The sequence below is a fragment of the Vicia villosa genome, linkage group LG2, assembly GCF_029867415.1.
Source record: "Vicia villosa cultivar HV-30 ecotype Madison, WI linkage group LG2, Vvil1.0, whole genome shotgun sequence".
NCBI classification, from domain to species: Eukaryota; Viridiplantae; Streptophyta; class Magnoliopsida; order Fabales; family Fabaceae; genus Vicia; species Vicia villosa.
In genome coordinates, this window is record NC_081181.1 from 147,559,784 (window position 1) to 147,583,944 (window position 24,161).

At 32.7% G+C, this 24,161-nt stretch overlaps 2 protein-coding genes across 2 annotated transcripts; one reads left to right on the forward strand and one right to left on the reverse strand.

Moving 5' to 3' along the window:
- The first annotated feature begins 1,187 nt into the window (after positions 1-1,187).
- Positions 1,188-2,572, forward strand: LOC131646999 (uncharacterized). The gene has a single exon (XM_058916915.1). It carries the CDS (start codon positions 1,413-1,415, stop codon positions 2,325-2,327), a length of 915 nt encoding a protein of 304 aa, XP_058772898.1. The 5' UTR covers positions 1,188-1,412; the 3' UTR covers positions 2,328-2,572.
- An 8,769-nt stretch (positions 2,573-11,341) lies between these two features.
- On the reverse strand, positions 11,342-13,302 carry LOC131650268 (uncharacterized). The gene is made up of 5 exons (XM_058919986.1): positions 13,145-13,302; positions 12,795-13,018; positions 12,432-12,683; positions 11,557-11,799; positions 11,342-11,358 (listed from the first exon to the last, which is right to left on the reverse strand). Exons 1-5 carry the CDS (start codon positions 13,300-13,302, stop codon positions 11,342-11,344), a joined length of 894 nt encoding a protein of 297 aa, XP_058775969.1.
- Positions 13,303-24,161: the final 10,859 nt, after the last annotated feature.

The following is a 24,161-nucleotide window of genomic DNA, read 5'->3' on the forward strand; positions in this document are numbered from 1 at the left end:
TTCATTTTTTCAAGTCAAGTCATAATATGATTTTAAATTATGTCGATATGGAACATCAAAGTAACAAGTGATTGAAATTCTCATTCTCGTTAAACTATAAATCACAAACTCTACTATGTGAGTCATGAATAATGTTCCAATCCTCCAATTGATCACTAATGTAGGAAGACAATTTATGATAAAGCGCCATCTAAAAACATAAATTTTAGATGACACCTTTATTAACCATAATAACTACTAGTTCAAAGTCAGAGTTGCCAATAAGACGTGCAAACATAAAAAGAATCAAAATTTACACTATAAGCACCACCCAAATTACGATGTTAGAATTTAGTGTGAATACACTACTTCGTCCTAAATTCAATAACATTTTGATAACTTTATTTAATTTAAAAGATGTATTAAATTTTATATAAAAAATTATATTTTTTAAAAATATTTATTATAAATGAGTACTTAGTAGTGTTGGTTATTAAATAAATAGAAAAACATATAATTTTTATAAAAAAATTTAAAAAATAAAAAATAAAAGATAATATAAAATGATCATTAATATTATATTAATAATATAAAAGAAATTATATTTTATAACAAATATATAAAAATAAATTTTAATTTAAGACTGAAAAAATATTTTACTTTCTTATTTTTATTCTTTCATTATTATGTGAAATCATCAAATACGGTGGTTAGTTACACGATTTTCTTTTTCTGGTACAATCGTTACATGATATTTACTAAAATTTGTAATAAAAAAGCAAAGAAAAGTATATGTAAGTTCAAAATATAAATTAAATATTAACTTTCTTTAATCAAATACAGATGGAGTATAGTGCAGTAGAAGTATAGAGTAATTAATAACCCTGTATGGTGTTTAATTAATGACCCTGTTAAAGTAATGAGTGCATAAGTCTGCGGTAAAAACTCAACCCTACAATGAAAATGACCCCATAAAATTATAATCTCGTGCACCCGATTTAACATTTACGGCCACGATTCAACACCAATCTCCCACATAACACCAAATCAAATCAAACCAACCTCAACGGTTTGATCAAGATTTTTTTTGTTTCCAAAATAAATGGACTTTGTTCATTCACGAGGGAGCTTATACTAAAACACACACAAACCACATCCCCATGTGTAATTCCAAAATCATCAAAAGGGCATAACAGTACTTTCGCATAACCATACGGTAGTAAAATCCATTTATTATGGCGCCATGTCGCTTCCACTTCTTCTCTCCTCTTTCTCCTCTCATTCATTCTTCTCTGTCGTACGACTTTCGCAACAGCGCAGCATTATGAAATTGAAACCCCATTTGTCACTACAAACAAATCCTCAACCTCCCCAAAAAAGTTCTTGAAAAAATCCCAGGTTCTTGTTTTTTCCTTTGTTCTTATTCTTTTGTAATGGCTGGTGGTTGGGTCAAATCATTGCAATGCAAATCCAAAGCTTTTGAAGATGTTTACAATCCAAACACGAAAAACAGAATACACAACACAAGCTGTAAAATGAGTGTTCAGAACATCAAAGATGTTGTTGTTGAAACAACAAAACACAAACCCAAACCAAAACCAAAACCCAAAAAACCGCTTCAAAAACATCATAGTTCAAGATATCCAACTTCCTCCACCAAACCCGATTTCGAATCCGAATCCACCATGAACCGTTCACGTAGCACAAACGCAACCACAGCCACAACCACCAGCCGTCACCAACCGGCGCCGGACCCACGTTTCTCTTCTCTCACAGAGCTTACAGAAGGTCATCCTTCACGCAACGTGGTGGAGATAATCTTCCACACTAGCTGGGGGCCGAAACCGTTTTCGGGTCGGGTTGAAATGATTTTCAAGGTTCACAACGGTTCGCGAACGGTTTCACGGTTCGAGGAGTATCGTGAATCGGTGAAAGCCCGGTCCGGTTCCGGTTCAGTTAACTCGGATTCAGAGGATAATCATGAGGAGAATGCGCGGTGTGTTGCGGATGGGAACGAAGTGATGAGGTTTCATTGTTTGGGTCCCACTTCTGGCGGTGGTCCCTACGGTGGAGCTAGTGTGGGGCTGTTTCCAGGTGGGAAAGGTACGGCGATCTGCACATTTTCCGGCAGCAGTGGGGCGCATGAGAGCTCTGGTTGTGGTAGGGGAAGAAGGGCGATGTTGGTTTGTCGGGTCATAGCGGGTCGGGTTTCGAAGCAAGCCGGGTTTATGGATTCGTTGTTGGATGGGCGAGTTGGGTTTGACTCGGTGAGTGGGGACAACGGCGAGTTATTAGTTTTTGACTCGCGTGCTGTGTTACCTTGTTTTCTTATCATTTATAAATTGTAAAAAAAATTATTTACCGTTCTTATTTTTGAATTTTAATATTTGATTTTAGTAGTTTTAGTTTTTTTTAGGAAAATACTTTTTCCTGATTTATTTTTGTTTGGGATGTGTTTATGAATGCTGTTGATTGTTAAGTTGAGGTGTTTCAAAACAGCTTTTTTTTCCCTTGCATTTGTTAATCAAACCATTATTATTTTTTTTATTTTAATTTGGTTTTAACACTTTCCAGCTTCTTTTCACCCATGCTTTTATTTTTTTTATTTTAATTTGGTTTTAACACTTTCCAGCTTCTTTTCACCCATGCTTTAATTTTAGGGTCATGCTAACATGTGCCCTAAAATCATATTTAAAGTTTCGATATAATAAATGCACGCGTTTCAAGAATTTTTTTTTATAAATATCTCATTAACTTGTGCCCTTGGGGCACATGTTAGCTTTTCCCTTAATTTTATATTTCAATTTTGAGGTGAATTAAGAAACAATTTGATTAGTGAATCTCAGAATGGATATATAATTTAAATAATACAAACTGTTCTTTAACCCATGTTTTCAAATATCAATTTTTGTTTTTTTGTAAGCAAAATTTTTAATGTAATGAATAATTAATGTGTTCCATTTATATATACTTTATATTCAATAATTATAAAAATTAATTTTTGCTGATAACAAAAAAAAGAGAAAGTCTGATTTTTTTTTTATAATTAAGTATTGGAGAAAACTTAAAGTAGTATAATTATTTGTAGAGAGTCTGTTAGGGTGGTTGTGAAAGTAGTTAAGGTAATTAATTATATAACTTGTAACTCACTCTATGACTTGTATATATTCTTCAACCATCCATGTATAGTAATGAATTAAGCCCATCAATACAACATAATATTGTAGTTGTACAAGCTTTCTCTCTAATGCTTCTTACTTTATTCAATATGTATCATACGTTTTAGAAGTAACCTCTTTCGCATCCCATTCATCTTTATCTTTTGAGTTCGTGATTGAAGATCCAAGCTTCATAGAAGCTTCTTTACTTTGTTCAATTTTTCTGCAAATCAAATTCTGCATCAATTTTTATAGGAGCTCCAATGGCAGATCAAGAAAGCTCTCCCCGAGATTCATAACATGTGATTCGATCTTTGCAAGCTTTCTTATCGCGATTTGTACATTCAAGCTCGAAAAACATGTTTGCACCAAAGCTATCAATAAAACTTCAAAAAAACAATTTTCTACTACAAAATCAACAAGTAGAAGATGTTATTCTATCTCACAAACTCCACAAAGTAGTAGTAAAATCTTCATATTTTTCATATTTTCAAAATTGACAATGATAGGATGACTAACATTGTATCCGAAGACCATGAGTCTTAGATTGTTCAAGACGAAACTTTGTTCACTTGGTTGTTGTCTTTGATTCAAAGATTGTGCTACCTCGTGTGCTCACATGCAAACATGCTTAAGAAGTATAATTCAAAGTGCACATACACTTTATTCACAAATGAAAATTCGAGTTCACCAATTAAGATCATAATTGAAGACTAACAAGAAGGTAATTGTTCACTCTCTAAATATGTTCTTAGAATTTGAGCTATAATTGGTTCATTGCTAGATGTTGGTGATCCTATATCTGAAAAAGATCAAATATATGTAATTCTTCAAAGTTGCCTGAAAAATATAATCCTTTCACTGTGATGATTCGTGGCAAGGTTGAACTAATATGTGTGGGTTGTGTGTAGACTAACTTGATTTTATGAAGGTCTATTTTAGCAACATTAATTTTAGAGTGCATTTAATTTTTTTAATTAAACCTTGCTAAAACACGCATTCATAAAATTAAGTGGGTGTATTTTAGCAAACCCCATACCATCATTTTTTTTTTGTGAAGGTGTGTTTTAGCAACATGCATCTTAAGGTGCATTTTTAGTTAATGTTTGCTAAAATAGACCTTCAAAAAAATAAGTGGGTATACGTTAGCAAACTCCATATATATATATATATATATATATATATATATATATATATCAAAAAGTACAATTGGACAAATTTTGCCAAAAAGTTTTGACTTCAAGTGCAACTGCCGATGTTGATTTGGCTATAACCAGCATTTTTCCTTAGCAAAATTGGCGGTTCATCAGGTTCCTATCAACATTTTCTTGATAGAGCACACGCTATTTGAGGTAGGGCGTGGGAGATAGGTTCATAGCTCCAGTAATAAACCTACTTACCAACTCTGTAACAAGTATGGACATTTAGTTGTTGATTGTTGGCATAGATATGATGAGTACTTAGAACCTTCAAGACTGAAGCCTCAAGCACATGCCTCTTCCTAAAATAGTCTTATTGATGCTCATGACAATCAGAAGAAGCTGGCCTCTACTACTGCCCAAGCAACTGCTCTCTTAACTCATCAAGACAATCTTCATGTTCCACAAGGTCTCAGAGTCTCAGGTCTAGAGTCTTATCTTACTTCTAGTCTGTCAAATTTAGAAAATAGCTATACGTGTGCATATCCACGAGAAGTTTAGTTGATAATGGTTATAGCTTAGTAGTCAAGTTAGTTAGTTCCTCATAATTTAGGTAAAAATCCGTGTCGAATTCTATGTTAAAGTTGAATAACTTGCTTCATGTGCCTAGAATCACTAGAAATCTAATATTTGTATCTAAATTTTCTAAAGATAATAATTTTTGCTTTGAATTTACTCTAACAAATGCTATGTTAAATCTCAGGCATCTAACTTGGTGTTTCTTGAAGGGTTTCTTGATGATAGTGAATTATATTTTTCCAACAATCTAGCTTTAATACCCTCAAATAATCTCATGTGCACTGAGTTTCCAAACTTGAATTATGTTGTTAATAATACTACTGTTAGTCTTAAATATGATAATGCATTTCCCCCTAATAATGTTGCCATTTGGCACTCAAGGTTAGGGCATGCTAATCCTTGAGCCATTTGTAACATACTTGACTTGTGTAATATACATTTGAGTAATGAGAATTCTATTAATTTTTGCAACTCTTGTTGTCATGGAAGATCACATAGACTATATGCTCATTTGTCTCAAACTAAGTACACTTTTTCCTTTGATAATTTATACTGACTTGTGGGGTCCATCATTTACTCCCTCTAGTAGAGGCTATTCCTACTATATTACTTTTGTAGTTTCTTTTAGAAGATATACTTGAATTTATCTCCTAAACAGAAAGGTGGTGCTTTATATGCCTTCAAGTTGTTTCAAATCCATGCCAAGACTCATTTCAATGCCAATATCAAAACAGTCCAATTTGATCATGGGGGAGAATTCATGCCTCTTACCAAGTATTTTAATGAACTTGGCATTGTGCATAGGCTTGTCCTCAGACTTCTCGTCAAAATGGAACAATGAAGAGAAAACACAGACAATTAGTTAAAAATGGACCTCACCTTGCTTGCTCGTGCATCCTTGCTATTCAAATTTTGGGATCATAGCTTCACAACAACCGTTTATCTTATTAGTAGGTCCTACAACTTCCCTGCATGAGTTCTCATCACATTTCTTTACCTTGCACAAGAAGATAGTTGACTATATTTCACTCAAGGTGTTTGTTTGTGCATGCTTTCTACTTCCAAGGCTTTATAACCAACACAAGATGCAATTTAGAAGCTCTCAATGTGTGTTTTTCTAGGGGTATCTCTTACACACAAATATTTTAAGAGTATGAACAAGGAAGAAAATTCTTTGTCTCAAAAGATGTGATGTTCAACGAAATTGTGTTTCCTTATCATGGAAGAAACTTATAAACCACTAAACTTATAAACCACTAAGCCAATTGTTTCAAACAAAGATTTACATGCTGAAGAAACTTATAAACCACTAAACCTTCTAAATAAATCTCAACAACAAGTATATCTATCGACAATGATAGCCTTGTACAAAGTCACAACACATCTTGGTTTGCATATATTCTAGCTCACAAGTCACCTCAAGAAAGTGAAAGTACATTTTTCTCTCACTAGTATATATATCATTATTTCCTTATTTTTCATAGACAATATCTCAATGCCTCATTATTCGTCAATAATCATTCTATGCTTACAAGATCAAAAACTAATAAATCCAAACCAATATCTTCCCTGTTCACTCATAACCCAACACCACAGAGCAGGCCCTATCTAAGCCTGAGTGATTTGAAGTTATGCAAGTTTAGTATAACTCACATATAAAGAATGACACTTGGACTCTTATAACTCTCTCATCTCACAGAAAGTCTATAGGCAGCAAGTAGGTTTTTAAGGTAAAGGAAAATCCAAATGGGTGCATTAACAAGTATAAGACAAAGCAAATCTTGTAGAAAAAGGATTTGACCAACAATAAGGCTTTGAATTTCATGAACCCTTATCACATGTAGTAAAACCTACTAAAATTAGTTTCTAAAATTGAGTCAACTGGTCCAAACTTATCCTAAACTGACCTAACTATTTCAAACCAAGATTTACCTATTGAAAAAACATATGAATCATCAAATATTCCAAATAACTCTCAACATGTCACAAGTACATCTATTCATAATAATAGTCTTGTACAAAATCACAAACCATCTTGGTCTGCTTATAGCCTAGCTTTCAAGTCACTCGAGGAAAGTGAAAGTACTACCTCTTTCTCTCTCCAGTACATATCTCAGTCCACTAAGTCTCTATCTCTTTCTTCTCACAATCAACCTCCCAACACCTCGTTACTTGTCAATAATCATTTTATGCTTAGAAGAGCCAAAAATGGTAAATCCAAATCAAATATCTTCCTTGTTCACTCAGAACCCAACACCATAAAGCACGCCTTATCTTAGCTTGAGTGGTTTGAAGCTATGAAATTTGAGTAAAACTCACTTCTAAAGAATGAAATTTGGACTTTCACAAATCTTCCAACTCACATAAAGTCTATAGGGTGCAACTGGGTTTTCAAGGTCAAGGAAAATCCATATGGGAGCATTAACAAGTACAGATCAAGTCATGTAGCAAGAGGATTTCACCAAGAACGAGGCTTTGAATTTCATGAAACCTGTATTAAAGCGTAACACCATTAGAGTTATCTTGTTCTTGGACCTCACATATAAATGGTAAATCCAGTAAATTGACATCAATAAATCCTTCCACAATGGTGAACTCCAAGAAGATGTGCATATGCAGTAACACCTTGGATTTGTCGACACCAACTCAATGGTATATAAGGTAGGCTTCAAGGGCATGATATAAAAAAATCCATCAAGTCTTGATTCAGTTTGGTTTTTCCTCCAGTAAATATGATCATTCACTTTTTGCTGATAAGCATAAAGACATTACCATATATGCATTGGTTTATGTTGATGTCATACTTCTCAATGGTACATCTTCTAAACTAATTCACGATCTTAACACCAAACTCCATGATAAGTTTGAATTGAAAAAGCTTGGCATACCAAAATATTTTCTTGGAATTAAGGTGCATTAGTCCAATGGATCTATATTTCTAACACAAACTGAATACTTCAAAGGTTTCTTGTCCAAGGCCTATATGGCTGATGCAATTGGGGGTAAGTACCCCAATGTTCACCCATTTCAAGCTGAGAAAGCATGGCACCAATACATTGACCGACCCTTCTTTATACCGGTCTACAAATGGAGCTCTTCAATATGTTACATTAACTAGACCTGCAATTTCTTATCATGTCAACAAAGCTTATCAATTCATGGTAAAACCTCATGAGTCTCATTGGTGTCTTGTCAAAAGAATTCTTAGATACTTAAGTGGTACAACTAGTCATGGTTTGATCCCTTCACCAGGTCACCCTCTTTATAAATTTTCCTTAAAGGCTTCTAGTGATTCAGACTAGGTTAACAACCCTGATGATAGAAGATCAACATTACGATATTGTGTTTACTTTGGTCCAATTTGGTTCCTTAGAGCTCAAAAAAGTAGTGTTTGGTGGCATGGTTGAGTACTAAAGCACAATATAGTGCTTTGGCTCATACAACCTCTAAATTTTTGTGGCTTGAATATCTCTTTTCAAAACTAGATATAAACTACCTTGTACCAACTTTCTATGTGACAACTTAAGTATAGTCACCCTGTCTCCCAATTTCATTCTTCATTCTAGAACCAAACACATAGAACTTGATATTCATTTTGACTGCGAAAGAGTTGTAAAAAAACAAACAACAAATTCAACATCTTCCTAGGCCAGCACAAATAGCATATGCTCCCACAAAGTTATTGCCAACTAGCTTGTTCCAAGAAATTTGGGGCCAGTTTGGAAGGTCCAAAAGTAGTTAAGTTGGTTAGTTCAAATAACTTGTTTCGTGGCTTGTAACTAACTCTATACTTGTATATATACTTTTCATCCATCTGTATACAATGTAACGAACTAAACCAATCAATACAAGAAAATCGGATACAAGTTTTAACTTTAATGCTTCTTAGTTCATACAGTAACTAGTTTAGAACGTCATATTTTAGTAATGCTTGTTACTCATATTTAGACATAGTTTATAACTTAAACTTTATACTATCATGGTTCCATTTGATAAGACTTTATTTAAATTTATAGCTTATGGCTTATGATTTGTATATATCCTTAAAAAAAATTATGTTTCGTAACATTATTTTTTTCATGAGTTTATAGTATATTTTTATTGATTTATAACTTTTTTAATAACTTTATTTAAGTAACCTAAAACTTAAAATTTTTAGTTTTTCAATTTTTATCTCAATTCTATTTGTATTATCTTAATTAGCAAGAATTAATTCAAAAACTATAAATTCAATCAGCAAACTTATTTGATATCAAGCATATGTGTGGCCTACTAAAAAAATCAAAGCCTAATCCAAACTTGTAGTCTCTCATATGCTTATTTTAAGGTATGAGTTTGATTTTTTTAAGGCTTGATTGATTTTTTAGCATACTTAAAAACATACTTTATTTGAGCATATGTAAATAAGCAAATTAATTAATATTTAAATAGACTAACAAACAAAAATACCAATGATACTAAGAGTTTGTTGCATTGACTTATTTGAGCTTACCTAATAGTATAAGTTTTGAGAGACTATTTTGTTTAGGAAAACTTATGAAAATAACTTATGAAATATAATATAATAATAATAATAATAATAGTAATAATAATAATAAAATTCTTCATTCTTGTTTAAATAGGTTGGTCTGATATAATTTTTTAATTATATAGGTGTATAAAAAAGCCTATACCTTTTCTATTTTAAAAAAAAGTTCAATCTGATCCATGCCTTTGTAAACTAGGTTGTAGGTTATTGTTAGTAGCCCTAGCTAATTCACATCCTTAGCTAGCTTAAAAGGTTTTAGCTATAAGTACACTTGTTAAAAGCTAACTTATAACTTATAACTTATTAGTTATTTTTTGTCAAACAAAGCATATAATATTGTTTATACTTAAAAATAAATAAAATGTCACTCGTGATCGATGAATACGCCATTTTAAGATATTTGATGACTACAATCATCAGTCATTCCAACAACCGTGCCTCTCCCTTTTTTTTATGGAGTTGTAATGGTTGCTTCATCTAAGGAACTAATGGAAATGACTACATATTTTATTATATAACAATTAGATATGTGGATACATGACATCTTGCATCAAATTTCTTAACAACATATTGATATTGTGCAACCTATGATTCATAATGAGTTTCAAAAATCTAGAGAGTTGAGACTAAACAAGGCAACTCGGGGTGACAATTTTGTCATGTTGACTATGTAAGGAGTTCAAGGAAACCATAGTCAAGCATTTATTGTTAATTAAATCCAGACAACATATACACCAGTGTGGCCTTATTACCTCTATCCAAGTGTTATAAAACATGTACCTTTAACACATTACTATTCCCAACCCAATACTTTTCCATGGATAACCCTAAGGGGTACCTAGTGGTGAATGATATGTATAACCATGATAATTTTCAAATTAGATAGACACATATGAAAAAGAGGTAACCTTAAGTAGTAAGGAAAATTGGAATGTCACGAGTATCGCCTTATGGAAATACTATGCATGGGAATAATAATTTGTATGTTAGAGGAGACATTTTTTGCTTAACAACATGAATTCTAAGACTAGTTTGAGATTATCCAATTGAGAAGACAAGGGCGAGTATGACACCTATATGGACTTATCCCTTAACATATCTACCACAACATAATGCACTTATACCACCTTCACTGAGTTTTACAACACCTCAACTAGTTTTTGGTTAAGTAGGTGAATTGTCATGGCTCGCGAATACACTTTACAAAAGTAATACACTGTTGATATTCAAAGCTCCTGGAAAAAATAATGCAAAAATGAACTAGGATAAGCCATCATATGGTGGCCACATAAGATTTATCCAAAATCCTCTTGGTCACAACAGGCAAACACAAAAAAACTAAACTATTTATCGATCGATGCCAAAAGGGTTTTGCCCAAACCCCATTTGGCCAAACAGATTACAGAAGAATTTACAAAATAATGTAAATGACACAGATGGAAGGGTAAGGACTCCTCACCATCCTTAATGTCTAACAATCACCCATAGGTAAACAATTCCCCCTTAGCTCAAGTTGAAGCTTTGACAAATTCTTCACGGTCCTCACGATCGCTCCCCAAAGCCCTACTTATTCCAAATTCTCACTTTATGATCGTCCGCTTCCCAAAATTTTCTTTTCTCGTAACCTATATCAGCCCCTCACGATAGAATATATACAACCCTAAATTCCCAATTGGTCTATACATCCTCTCACTCACACCACCATCTAAAACTTTGACTTTGAGCATTTCTAACGATAAAATTCCAATTTTTATTTTATTACATAAAGTTTTATTTTTTAAATAAAATGTAACACTTTTATTTTATTTAAATAAAAATTCCACATAATTAAATATTTAATAAAAATTCATATTATATAATACTATAAATTATTTCTAATAATTTTGATTATTCCAATTATCTCTAAATAATTAAAAATGTCTAATTATTTCTAGTAATTTATTTAAATTATAATTAAATTATTCACTCTCAAACTCTATATTTCCAATAATTATTAATTACTAAAATATCCTTAGTTCTCCAAAACACCAAAATAACTCAAATCGCATAGAATAATTAAATAAATTAAGCAACACACATAAAAACATTTAAATAATTAAATAAAATTATTCATCTAAAGTCGGGGTCTTACAACTCTCTGCTACTTAGAAATATTTTCGCCTTAAAAAATTACCTGGTGAAAATAACTTCGCATAAGACTTATTTATCCGGCTCTCTAGCTCCCACGTCATGCTCCCTTTAGCAGGTCCTCTCCCAAAAACCTTCACAAGAGCAGTCTCTTTACCTATGAGTTGCTTCACTTCTCGATCCTCAATCCTCATAGGTGATGCCTCATTAGTTAAGTTATCTCTCACTTGCACATCATCCTTTTGGATTACATGAGATGGACCGAGAATGTACTTTCGAAGCTGGGATACTAAAAAGCATCATGGATATTCGAAAGAGAGGATGGTAAAGCTAAGCCACTATGTAGTTGACAACTCTGCCCCTCTAAGTAATCTGTTACGATCCAATGAAACGAGGAGTAGGTTTCTTAGACTTCAATACATGACTAACACCAGTCACATGAGTGACTCTTAGAAATAATGATCACCCTCTCGGAACTCAAGAGCCTTCCTCCGCTTATCATGGTAACTCTTATGCATAATATACAATGCCTTCATCTTCTCTTGGACCATCTTCACCTCCTCAATAGCCTGCTGAATAATATGTGGTCCAAACATAACACTCTCTCCAAACTCATACCAGCACAGAGGTTTCCTACACCTCGTACCATACAAAGCCTCAAATGGTGCCATTCAAATACTAGAATGGTAGTTCTTATTGTATGTACACTCGATAATGTCAGATAAATGTCCCAAGCATCTCCTTTCTCTAAGACACAAGCTCTCAACAAGTCCTCCAAACACTGAATAGTCCTCTTAGTTTTACCATTGTTTGCGGATGATACGCATAAATCAACCTTATTCTAGTGCACAAAGCCTCATGAAACCCAAAATCTGGATGTGAATCTCATATCTCTGTTAAAAATAATACTCGATGGAATACCATGCAACTTCACAGCCACACTAAAATAGATCTCAGCCAGCTTTTGCAATGAAAATTCAATCTTAGTCAGAATGAAATGAGTCGATTTAGTCAGCCTATCCACAATCACCAAAATTGCACAACTTCCCTTAGGAGTATTTAGCAATCCAATCACGAAATCCGTAAAGACATTGTCCCATTTTCGTTCAAGAATATCCAATGGGTACATATCTCTATATGGCTTATGATGCTTAATCTCTGACTTCTGGAAAGCTAAAAAAGCGTAAACAAATTATGCAATGTCTTTCTTTATGCCTGGCAACCAAAACATCTTCTTAAGATCTTGATACATTTTAGTAGTCCCGGGATGAATACTCACACTACCTCTATGACTTTCCTCCAAAATCATCGTCTTAAGTTCTGGCGCATCAGGTACATAAACTCTATTCTGATACTTTAAGATTCCATTCTCATCAATTCTAAAGTCTTCATCCTCACTTTGGTTAATTGATGACAAATGATTAACCAAAGCCACATTCAGCTTCTGACTCTCTCTGATCTCAAAGCAAGATTTCTGACTCAAAGCATCTGCTATAATATTGACTTTACTGAGGTGGTAATTCAAACCAAACTTATAGTCCTTAAAAAATTCTAATCTTCACCTATGACTCATAAATAGCTCCTTCTAGTTAAACAGGTATCTCAAAATCTTATGATCACTAAACATTTCAAACCTTGAACCATACAAATAGTGTCTCCATATCTCCAGAACAAACATTAAAGTCGCTAACTCTAAATCATGGGTAGGGTGGTTCCTCTCAAGAATCTTCAGTTGTCGTAAAGTATAAGCTACCACCTGACCATTTTGCCTAAGTACTCCACCTAAAGCCATCTTAGATGCATCACAATACACTACAAAAGGTTTGTTCGGATCTAGCAAGATAAAAAACTAGTAATGTTGTCAACTTCTTCTTCAATTCTCAGAAACTTTCTTCGCACTAGGCATCCCATACAAAATCTTGACCCGAGTCAAAGGGAGAGCTTACTTCGAAAAACCTTCGATAAATATTCGGTCGTAACCATCCAATCATGGGAAAATTTTGATCTCAGTAAATGTCTTCGGAGCCTCACACTGTAGTACTGCATCTACCTTAGAAGGATCAACCGATATACCAACACTAGAAATCACATAACTAAGAAAACTCACTTCTCGCAACCAGAACTCGCATTTTGACAATTTGGCATATAAATTTTCTCTTTCAAAACGTGAAACATAACATAAAGATGTTCTGAATGATCTTCATCTAATTTAGAATACACTAGGATATCGCCTATGAAAATGACAACAAATTTATTCAAGTAGGAATGAAAGGTCCTATTCATATACTCCATAAACACAGCAGGAAATTAGATACACCGAACGACATCACTGAGTACTCATAGTTACTATATTGAGTTCTAAAACCAGTCTTCAGAATATCGTCATCCTTCACTCGAATCTGATGATAGCCTGATCTCAAATCAATCTTGCTGAATCCATAGGCTCCAACCAATTAATCCATAAGGTCGTAAATTCTAGGAAGAAGATACTTGTTCTTGATAGAAACTTTTGTTCAGTCGACGATAATCAACACACAACCTCATATTGTCGTCTTTCTTCTTCACTAACAACATTAGAGTTCCCCACAATGATACATTTGGTTTGACAAATTTCTTCTCAAGCAGTTCCTCTAATTGCTTATTCAGTTCCACCAATTCTGCTGGAGACATTCAGTAAGGTGCCATCGACACAAGTCTAGTACCAGGTACGAAATCTATGGCGAACTCAACTTCTATGTCTAGTGATAGATCAAAGATGTCATCAAGAAGCACATATGGAAACTCACATACAACAGGGAGGTCAATAATCATCGCTTTACTATCGACTTTAAAAGAAGCGAACATTGCAAACCTTTGAGCTTCGTATTTCACGAATTTCTCCACTTGATTATAAGTTATAAACAAATCTTCCTCTTCATCAAACTCAGGGAACAACACAGCCTCATCCATAAACCCGCATTTCTGAAATCAGCGACGTTGAACCAAGAGAAGATTCTCCCCCACTTGTTTCAATCCAGCTCCTATTGGCAAGTAGTTAGAAAAATAAAAGAAACGAATATTAATAGTGTTTCACACACATGTCGCATACTAGGGAACAAATTAAATCACACAAATTTGGCCAGACGGACCTGCTTTGATACAAACTATAAACATCCTATTCTCGACTCGACATATATTTCAATTAATTTAAATACACATGTTATTGAATGAAACAATTTACAGCGGAAATAAAAACTTTTTGCAAAATCAACACATAGTCTGATACATCGAAAATACTCAAAATAACATGAGCTTATGACAACAGCTGAAAAATCATCCAAACATTAAATATCGTCCCATTCCCTGTGTTACAATACTAGAGCGACACAAAGGATACAAAAAACAAGCAAAAAATAAAGAAGAAGGCAGTGATTTCCATTCCCCAACTAAATAGCACTACGCGCTACCTGAATCTCCAACATACGTATAAAACCACACAAAAAATAGAAAAGGGGCGAGAGTACACCTTACAAGTTTAATGAAGAAAATTAACAGCAGGATGGTAAACGAAACGATAACAAAGATTATTCTCATAAAACAACAAACACAAATGAATTTATAATGCAAATGCCAAATGCACCAACTTCTCCTTCAATGTGCATGTGGTACCGGGTTTTTGGACATCAGAGGTATGTTACTGATTTACCCATGTCTCCGATTCCTTTCTGAACTGTGTCCCTTTCTGGACATGAGATTGTCGTGGTTTCTAGCTCAACCTGACCTCACTGAACCGAAGTCCTACCTAACTCTAATATATATGCATGCATGATTATGTACAACAAGCAAGCATATAACTCAAACATTCATCAAAATCCTTCTCAAAAATCATACTCAAAAATAGGTTCCACTCTTGAACCATAGTTTTTTCAATAATCAGGCATCACTGTATTTCCACCGAATTACTCAACTCTAAAATATATATTATATTTATATATTTTCTCAAATTAATCAACCATAGAGTAAAATTGTGTTGTTACTCATAATTTACCTTAACTCAAAAACATCACAAAAGGGTATATTTTATATTGGGTTAATAGACATCCTGCCATATAGGCGAGTTTCGGTTTACCCCCCTATTATATTTTTTTTTGGATTGCCCCCTTGAAATATAAAAAACTCTATGATTTACCCCCTAGGACCCCCCTGTAAACTTATTTTTTTGATTTACCCCCTGGTTTTTCACTGTTTTTTACACGCTTAAGGGGGTACCCTAAAAATACAGGAGGGTAATCCAAAAAAAAAAATTAATAGGGGGTAAACTGAAACTCGCCTATATAGCAGGGGGCAAATGTCTATTAACCCTTTTATATTATATACTCTCAACCCCAAAAATAATTGAATAATATTTTATATTATTCACAAGGGAACTCTAACATTTCACCAACAAGACTTAACAACTCTAGGGTGACTTTTAAGTACTCAAATTACTTAAAAGTGTCATATCAACAACTTTGACGGTTGATAACTCTACTAAATCCTAAGAGCTGGAAGTTTAAAAAAAAATTCTCAAAAATTATCCCATGATAACAAAAAGGTCACTGATGTCAAAAATTAGCGAAACGACCCCCGAATTCAAAATTTCCAAAAAACGCCCGGACCCGCCCCTTGCACGACCTAGTTTTTCTATTTTCGGTGGATTTTTTGGCCTGATTTTTTTCTACCTGATTTTTTTTTTTTGAGAAAAATTCCAATTTCTTATATTTTTTAAAGAATTAACTTTATTTTATAGCAATCGGAAAAAATTAGCCATAATCGCATATCGAACAAATTAACGATATTACAAAATTCCCAGAAATCCATTCTTCCAAACATCCCAAAACAACACATTAATCATACTATCCCAATTTACATCAACATATAAAATTTTATTCTAAATAAAATGTAACACTTTTATTTTATTTAAATAAAAATTTCACATAATTAAATACTTAATAAAAATCTATACTATTATGGGCCAGTTTGTTTCAGCTTTAAAAAAATGGATTTTTTCTTTGTATTTTTGAAAATAGATTTTCTAAAACCGTTTTTCAAAATATTAAAAGTTTTTTTATATTCGATTTTTCTAAAATGAAACACTTAGTTTGACATCCTATAACATCAACATACATAATTGAAGACCAAAACTTAGTCAAAATCATAATTTTTTCAAAAAGTTGTATTTCAAAAATGATTTTTATGAAAATCTATTTGAAATAGCTTCAAAATTAAGTGATTTTTTGAAATTTTGATATCCAAATTTTTTCCCCATAAATAAATGAAATACCTATAATCACATTTTAAGAATAACTATTCAAACAGATTTTTCATTTGAAGTTTTTATAAAAAGTTTCTTTGTAAAAAAATTTTTCGCAAAATTTGGTAACACTATAAAAATCATTTTAAAAAAAGCCAAAACAAACGGGTCCTATATAATACTGTAAATTATTTCTAATAATTATTTGTAAATAATTAAAAATATCTAATTATTTATAATTATTTAAATAAATCCTATTTTATTTTTCCTCTCTCGGTCTCTATATTCTTAATAAGTATTAAATTACTAAAATACTCTTAGTTGTCTCAAAATACCAAAATAACTCAAATCAAACTGAATAATTTAAATAAATCAAACAACACACAGAAAAACACTCAAATAATTAAATAACAATATTAATATAAAGTCAGGGTGTTCCAATATCTAGAGTGGGAGAACCGGTTGATCCTTATGGAGAAATACTTTGTATGGAAACAAACTTAAATCCATATATTTAAGAACAATCAATAAGAAGAGAGAAAATTTAAATTTATTTAAAATTTAATTTCAATTTTAATTGATAACATGGAGTAGTTGTGATAATGGAGGTGAGAGACAATTTTATTTTTATTATTTAATTAATAAAAAATTGTGATTGGTTGTGTAAACCTATGTGTTATGGTTGTGTCTATCTAAATATTTTTCAGCTTTTGTTATTCCATTATTTATGTAAGTTGATGAGCCTATAGTTACATGCTTATTTGAAAAATACTTCTGATCTTCACTATTATCGTAGTGTCATTAGACGATTATTCTCACATTTTCCCTCTTCCTCGAACGTTCTAACCTCCTCCTCATTCATGATTGTTTTGTGGATATCTATTATATATTATTTGAGACATGTTACTACTATAGGTAAGTACATGACTAGATTAAGGTTTTTAACCTTGAGATGAACATTTCAGCTAATTGTCTCTATCCCCCCTTTTGTTTTCTCTAGTTTGTTCTTCATGTCCATGAAATTTGGACTTTGATGTCTCACATCTTCGGGAAGCTTCCTCCTTTTTTTCCCTCAAGAATCTGGAGCTATAAGGGTGTGAATTTTCATAAATATATGAAGCTATCTAAACATTACAAGAAGAAAGAAATTCAAAGCGAAAGTTATATGTCACAACTGGACTTCTTATCAAAAACCTCTTTTTGTTGAAAGTTAAACACTTGTATAGTGATAATTTCATATTCTCTTGTATAGTAATAATTTCATAGTGATTTTATAAACATTCAAATATCTTTTCATTACCAACTGTAAATCCTTAGAGAGTTTAGTTGAACCATGTACCTTTGAGAAGATAACAAGACATAGTTAAGTAAGATTCTTTGTGTGAGAAATATAAGAAATTTTTATAGTTGGACAGCTATATACCTTAGAGATTGTAGTCAACTTTGGTTATAGTGAAATATTCTTCAAGAATAAAGGGATTTAACATGGGAAGTGAGTTATGATTGTGATTCATGTTGAATACCTTGTGGCTCCTTCTTTCTCTTACATCTTTACTTAATGTTTTTATTTAATGTTTTTATCTGTGGCCGAATGCATGATGATGATGATTGTTTGACAGTATAAAATTAATTTATATTGTCGATGTATTACCTTTTTTTCTTATTTTATTTCAACCAAGTTTTAAAATTAAATGTTTTTAGAGACATATAATTCAAATTTCTTTTTTCTCTTCTTTAATGCAATGTTTCAACCTCCTCGCATGTTTTGTGTATCACTCTTTTTCTAAATGAGAACATTGTATAACAAAAATCATTTTGATGATAAAGTAAAACATTGTGCTAGAAGATATCACTTAATTGAACGATTGAACTCTAATACACACTTTATAAAACTTTTATTTTCACTAAAAAAATTGATTTGATTTGATCTGATCCGATTCAATTTTTTCATTTGGTTTAATTTGAGTTAGTTTTTGAATATCTAAATTACAAATTATATTTTTTATTTAGATTATAAAAAAAATATAATAATAATAGATTTAATATAATAAATAACATATATTACATTAAAAATTATTATTAGAAAATGAGAATGATCGAAATAAATGAAATAATAAAAATAAACATCAATATCATCGAATAGTAAATTAACCCAACATATCATATTAATAATAAATAAAATTAGTATACGATTCAGTTCGATTTGGATTGGTTTTAAAAAGTCCATCCGAAATAAGATCTAAATTGATCGGCTTTTACAAAATAACATCCAAACACGTTTAATAATATTTGATTTTTTGCAGTATTTGATTTTTTTATTTGATCAATTTATAATTTTTATTTGATTCCGTTTAAATTTATACACCTATATGGACTACGATATTTATGACAATCCAAATTTATTTTGTTTATGACATGTTAGTCATTTTAACTAGTATTGATCTTAACTATTTTTCTTCTTCTTATATAAAAGGCCATAGGTAGTAATATTGTTTCGTGTGCTTTGCTTTTCCTTAAAAAGATAAAATAAATAAAAACAGAAAAGCATTCTCTTTTAAGTTCCGTCTGAAAAAGTATGAAGTTAATTAAAGGTTAAGGAAGTAGAGTAAAGACTAAGGATTGATAATCAAAGTTAAAGCACTCTCAACTTCAAGGGTTCCTTTTTTGTTTTGTTTAAAGTAAAGAATAATACATAGAAAACCATATAAATTAACTAAATAAATAAACAAATTCGCAGCACTTAAATTAATAACATACTAAAATAAAAAAATCTTCAAAAGTGTCCAAGGAAGTACTATAGCGCAAGTCACGCAAAGGGTTCAAAAGAGGCCCTAATCTTAACTTGTCTAATAATAAAAGAATACGATAAAATTAGATGACACATTAACTAACTATATGAGTCACTATCTTTGACACAAATTCATATCACAATCTAAGACTTAAAATTAGATTCTAAGTTGCTAGTTTACTAAGTTTTTCTTTCCTTTTGCTTTCTTCATTCCATTTCCAATTTTCATTTCTTTTATTAGTTAGATTTCCCTTGTGTGTTTTTCCAATACGAGAAAAACTTTCCCTTTATGAGTTCATTGTGTCTTTGGATCGTACAACTAATTTTTCCTATTTTGTTTGGGGCTTCATGTTATTTATTCTCATGGCGTCATAATGTGGGGGTCCTCTATCGAATTGTAGGCCAAACTCTAACTACTAACACATTAGCCCATTTAATTTGTTTTTTTCAATAGCCCATTTAAGTGGGTGACTTTGTTTAAAATATAAAATATAAGAAAAACATGTAATTTGTTGTAAAATTACAAATTTCAATTCTATAATTTGAATATGCATATGAGGTACAGTCAGAATATAGAATATGAATATGTTTAACACATGAATTTTTTGTGTGGTTTAAACCGGACTGGCAATGTATATGTTTTGCAACGCACATGAGCTTATATAAATTGATGTCTTTAGTTTATTGGCTTTTCTTATATATATATATATATATATATATATATATATATATATATATATATATATATATATATATATATATATATATATATATATATATATATATATATATATATATATATATATATATATATATATATATATATATATATATATATATATATATATATATATATATATATATATATATATATATATATATATATAGGGAGCCAAGTGAGAGCATTTTTAAATGAGAGATGAGAGGAATAAATATCAACCTTTAGATTCATCAAGAGAGAGAATGTTAATACATTAATGTGGCTATTAATTTCTCGCTCTTGATGAATCCAAAGGTTGATATTTATTCCTCTCATCCTCTCATTTAGAATTGTTCTCACTTGATATGCTCCCTATATATATATATATATATATATATATATATATATATATATATATATATATATATATATATATATATATATATATATATATATATATATATATATATATATATATATATATATATATATATATATATATATAGTATGGTCGAAGGGTAGCTTCTTGATTCGACAGGATTAAGCATGAAGTCGAAGGTTGTTCACATGCTGGTGTCGAAGATGCTAGGGTTGTTAGCATGTTAAATTAGATTTAGTATTTAACCCTAATTTGTTAAGTTAGCTTGTTTATTAAGGGGCCTTGTGGAAAAAGCCCATTAGTTAGTATGTTAGGTTTTATTATAAATAGCATACTAGTCTCTCATTATTGCATACAGCAAATCCTAATTTAGGGTGAGAGGGGTTATTTCTTATTCTTGTAAACTTGTAATCTTGTTTTCTAAGAGAAAGTAAAAGAATAACAGTTATAACCAATTCTTGTGTTCTTCTTCTTCCTTGTCCTTTACTCTTTCCTTATTTTATACTTTGTTCTTGGCATTGAATTCACAACAAATTGGTGCGGTGAGCGTGGAGAAGATGCCTTCAGCAAAGTATGGGATGGAAAATTTCACCGGAATGAATGATTTCGGTCTGTGGCGCTTGAAGATGAAAGCCCTACTGGTTCAGCAGAGTTGTTTGGAAGCGTTGAAGGGAGAGGCAGCCATGAATGCTGAATTAACGGCAGTGGAGAAGACGACTATGATCGAAAAAGCACACAGCGCAATTTTGTTTAGCCTAGGTGATAAGGTTCTCAGACAGGTATCAAAGGAGACGACGACATCAGGGTTATTGGTGAAACTTGAAAGTTAGTGCATGACCAAATCGCTGGTAAATCGACTCTACCTGAAGCAAGCTTTGTATTCATTCAAGATGATTGAAGACAAAGTGTTGGTTGAGCAGTTGGATATGTTCAACAAGCTAATTCTTGATCTTGAAAATATTGATGTGAAGATCGATGATGAAGATCAAGCGCTGTTATTATTGTGCGCTTTGCCTCGATCACATGCTCACTTCAAAGAAACTCTCTTGTATGGAAGGGAGTCTCTGACCTTTGAAGAAGTTCAATCAGCCATGTAATCTAAGGACTTGAATGAATAAAAGGAGCATAAATCTTCGGTTGTTGGTGAAGGTTTAGGTTTGGCCGTTAAAGGAAAATTCTTGCGAAAGGATGGTAAGAACAAAGAAGTAGGGTCACACAAGAAAGGTGTGCCCTGAACGCTTGAAATATCATGGAGGTAAGGATAATGGCAACGCTGCCATTGTTCAAGATGATTTCGAATCATCTGATGTTCTTGTGGTTTCAAGCAATGACTCTAGGAAGGAGTGAATTATGGATTCAGGTTGCACTAGGCACATGACTCCAAACAAAGACTTGTTCGAGGAATTATGTAATCAAGATGGTGGATCAATACTGCTGGGAAACAACAAAGCTTGCAAGATTGCAGGTGTTGGATCTGTGAGATTCAAACTCCATGATGAGTCAATAAGGTTGTTGATTGAAGTTTGGTATGTTCCTGATTTGAAGAGAAATCTGCTTTCTCTTGGTGAATTCGACAAGAAAGAATATGTTTTCCAAGGAGAGAAAAGTATCCTAAGAGTCATGAAGGGGTCGAAGGAAGTCTTGAGAGGCGTGAAGAAAAAAGGCTTGTATACCCTTGAGGCTGAAGTTGTAAGTGGTTCGACAAATGTTGCATCCACAAAACCTTTATCGAAGACAGAAATCTGGCACATGAGATTGGGCCATGTCAGTGAAAGGGGTCTGGTCGAATTAGGGAAACAAAATCTGCTTGGTGGAGATAAAGTCGAAAAGCTAAAGTTTTGTAAAGGAAAACAAAGAACACATGGATCCCTTGATTATATCCATGCTGATCTTTAGGGGTCTGCAAGGTGTCCATCACATTCAGGAGCAAGGTATTTTCTATCCATAGTTGATGATTATTCCAGGAAGTTATGGGTATTCATCCAGAAAACTAAGGATGAAACTTTTGAGAATTTCAAAAGTTGGAAGACTCTCGTCGAAAATGAGACTGGCATGAAGGTCAAGAGATTGAGAACCGATAATGGCCTTGAATTTTGCAATGAGGCGTTCGACAATTTTTGTGTTGTCTCTGGTATTGCAAGACATAGATCTACTGCAGGTACTCCACAGTAAAATGGTTTGGATGAAAGGTTTAATCGAACTATTTTGGAGAGAGTCAGATGCATGTTGACTAGTGCTCGATTAAAGAAGGTGTTTTGGGCTGAGGCCGTTTCGAAAGCAACATATCTGATAAACAGATGTCCTTCGACATCGTTAGATATAAAGACACCTGAAGAAGTTTGGTCGGGATATCCACCAGATCTCGACAAACTGGAAGTATTTGGCTGCGTAGTTTATGCTCACATTAGGCAAGACAAGGTCGAACCTAGAGCTCAGAAATGCATGTTCATGGGATATCCTGAAGGAGTCAAAGCTTATAGGCTATAGTGCCTAGAGCTAGGTCACAGGAGGTGTATCACAAGTCGAGATGTAGTTTTCAATGAAGCTGAGATGGCTTTCAAGAAAACTGATGATGATGATGGTCGAAGTGCAGAAGAGTTGGAACAGGTAGAGATTCCTGTTGAGGTGGAGCAAGTTGATGTTGAATTGCATATTCCAGTTGAAGTTGAAGAAGAAGCAGAAGATGCTGAGGAATTTGAGGAGACTGTCAATGACTACCTATTGTCGAGAGATAGGTCGAGAAGAGTCATCAAGCCACCTCAGAGACTTGGGTATGCAGATCTTATAGCTTATACAATAATCTCGCCAGTGAGGTTCTTGATGATGAACATAGAGATTATAAGGAAGTTATGAGGAGTCGAAATAAGACTGAATGGCTGAAGGCCATGGATGACGAGATGAAATCTCTTCATGATAACCACACTTGGGAACTGATCAAGAAACCTGTTGGATCCAGGTTAGTCAGTTGTAAATGGATTTTCAAAGTTAAGGAAGGAATCGAAGGAGTGGCGTCAAAAAGATACAAGGAAAGGTTGGTTGCAAGAGGTTTCACTCATAAAGAAGGTGTCGACTTTAATGATGTGTTTTCTCCTGTTATGAAGCATAGGTCCATTCGAATGTTGCTTGCCATGGTGGCACAGTTCGACCATGAACTGGAACAGATGGATGTGAAGACTGCATTCTTGTATGGTGATCTAGATGAAATAATCATGATGAGGCAACCTGAAGGGTATGTCGAAAAGGGGAAGGAAGATTATGTGTGCAAGCTAAAGAGATCTTTATATGGGCTGAAACAGTCTCCTCGACAGTGGAATAGGAGATTCGACAAGTTCATGGCACGCATAAGTTTCATTAGAAGTTAGTTCGACCACTATGTTTACTTCAGATTTCGACCTGGTAATTCATTTGTTATTTTGTTGCTTTATGTGGATGATATTCTCATAGCAAGCGACAATGTCGAAGATGTAATGAGGGTGAAGGATGAACTCAATAAGGAGTTTAATATGAAGGAT

What these genes read in the sequence shown, in the direction of transcription:
- LOC131646999 (XM_058916915.1), top strand. Translation starts at nt 1,413, where the DNA reads ATGGCTGGTGGTTGGGTCAAATCATTGCAATGCAAATCCAAAGCTTTT.
- LOC131650268 (XM_058919986.1), bottom strand. Translation starts at nt 13,302, where the DNA reads ATGGCTTTAGGTGGAGTACTTAGGCAAAATGGTCAGGTGGTAGCTTAT. An exon ending in CACTATTTGTATGGTTCAAG is followed by an intron (nt 13,019 to 13,144) that starts GTTTGAAATGTT and finishes TTACCACCTCAG; the next exon opens with TAAAGTCAATATTATAGCAG. An exon ending in TTTGGAGGAAAGTCATAGAG is followed by an intron (nt 12,684 to 12,794) that starts GTAGTGTGAGTA and finishes ACGCTTTTTTAG; the next exon opens with CTTTCCAGAAGTCAGAGATT.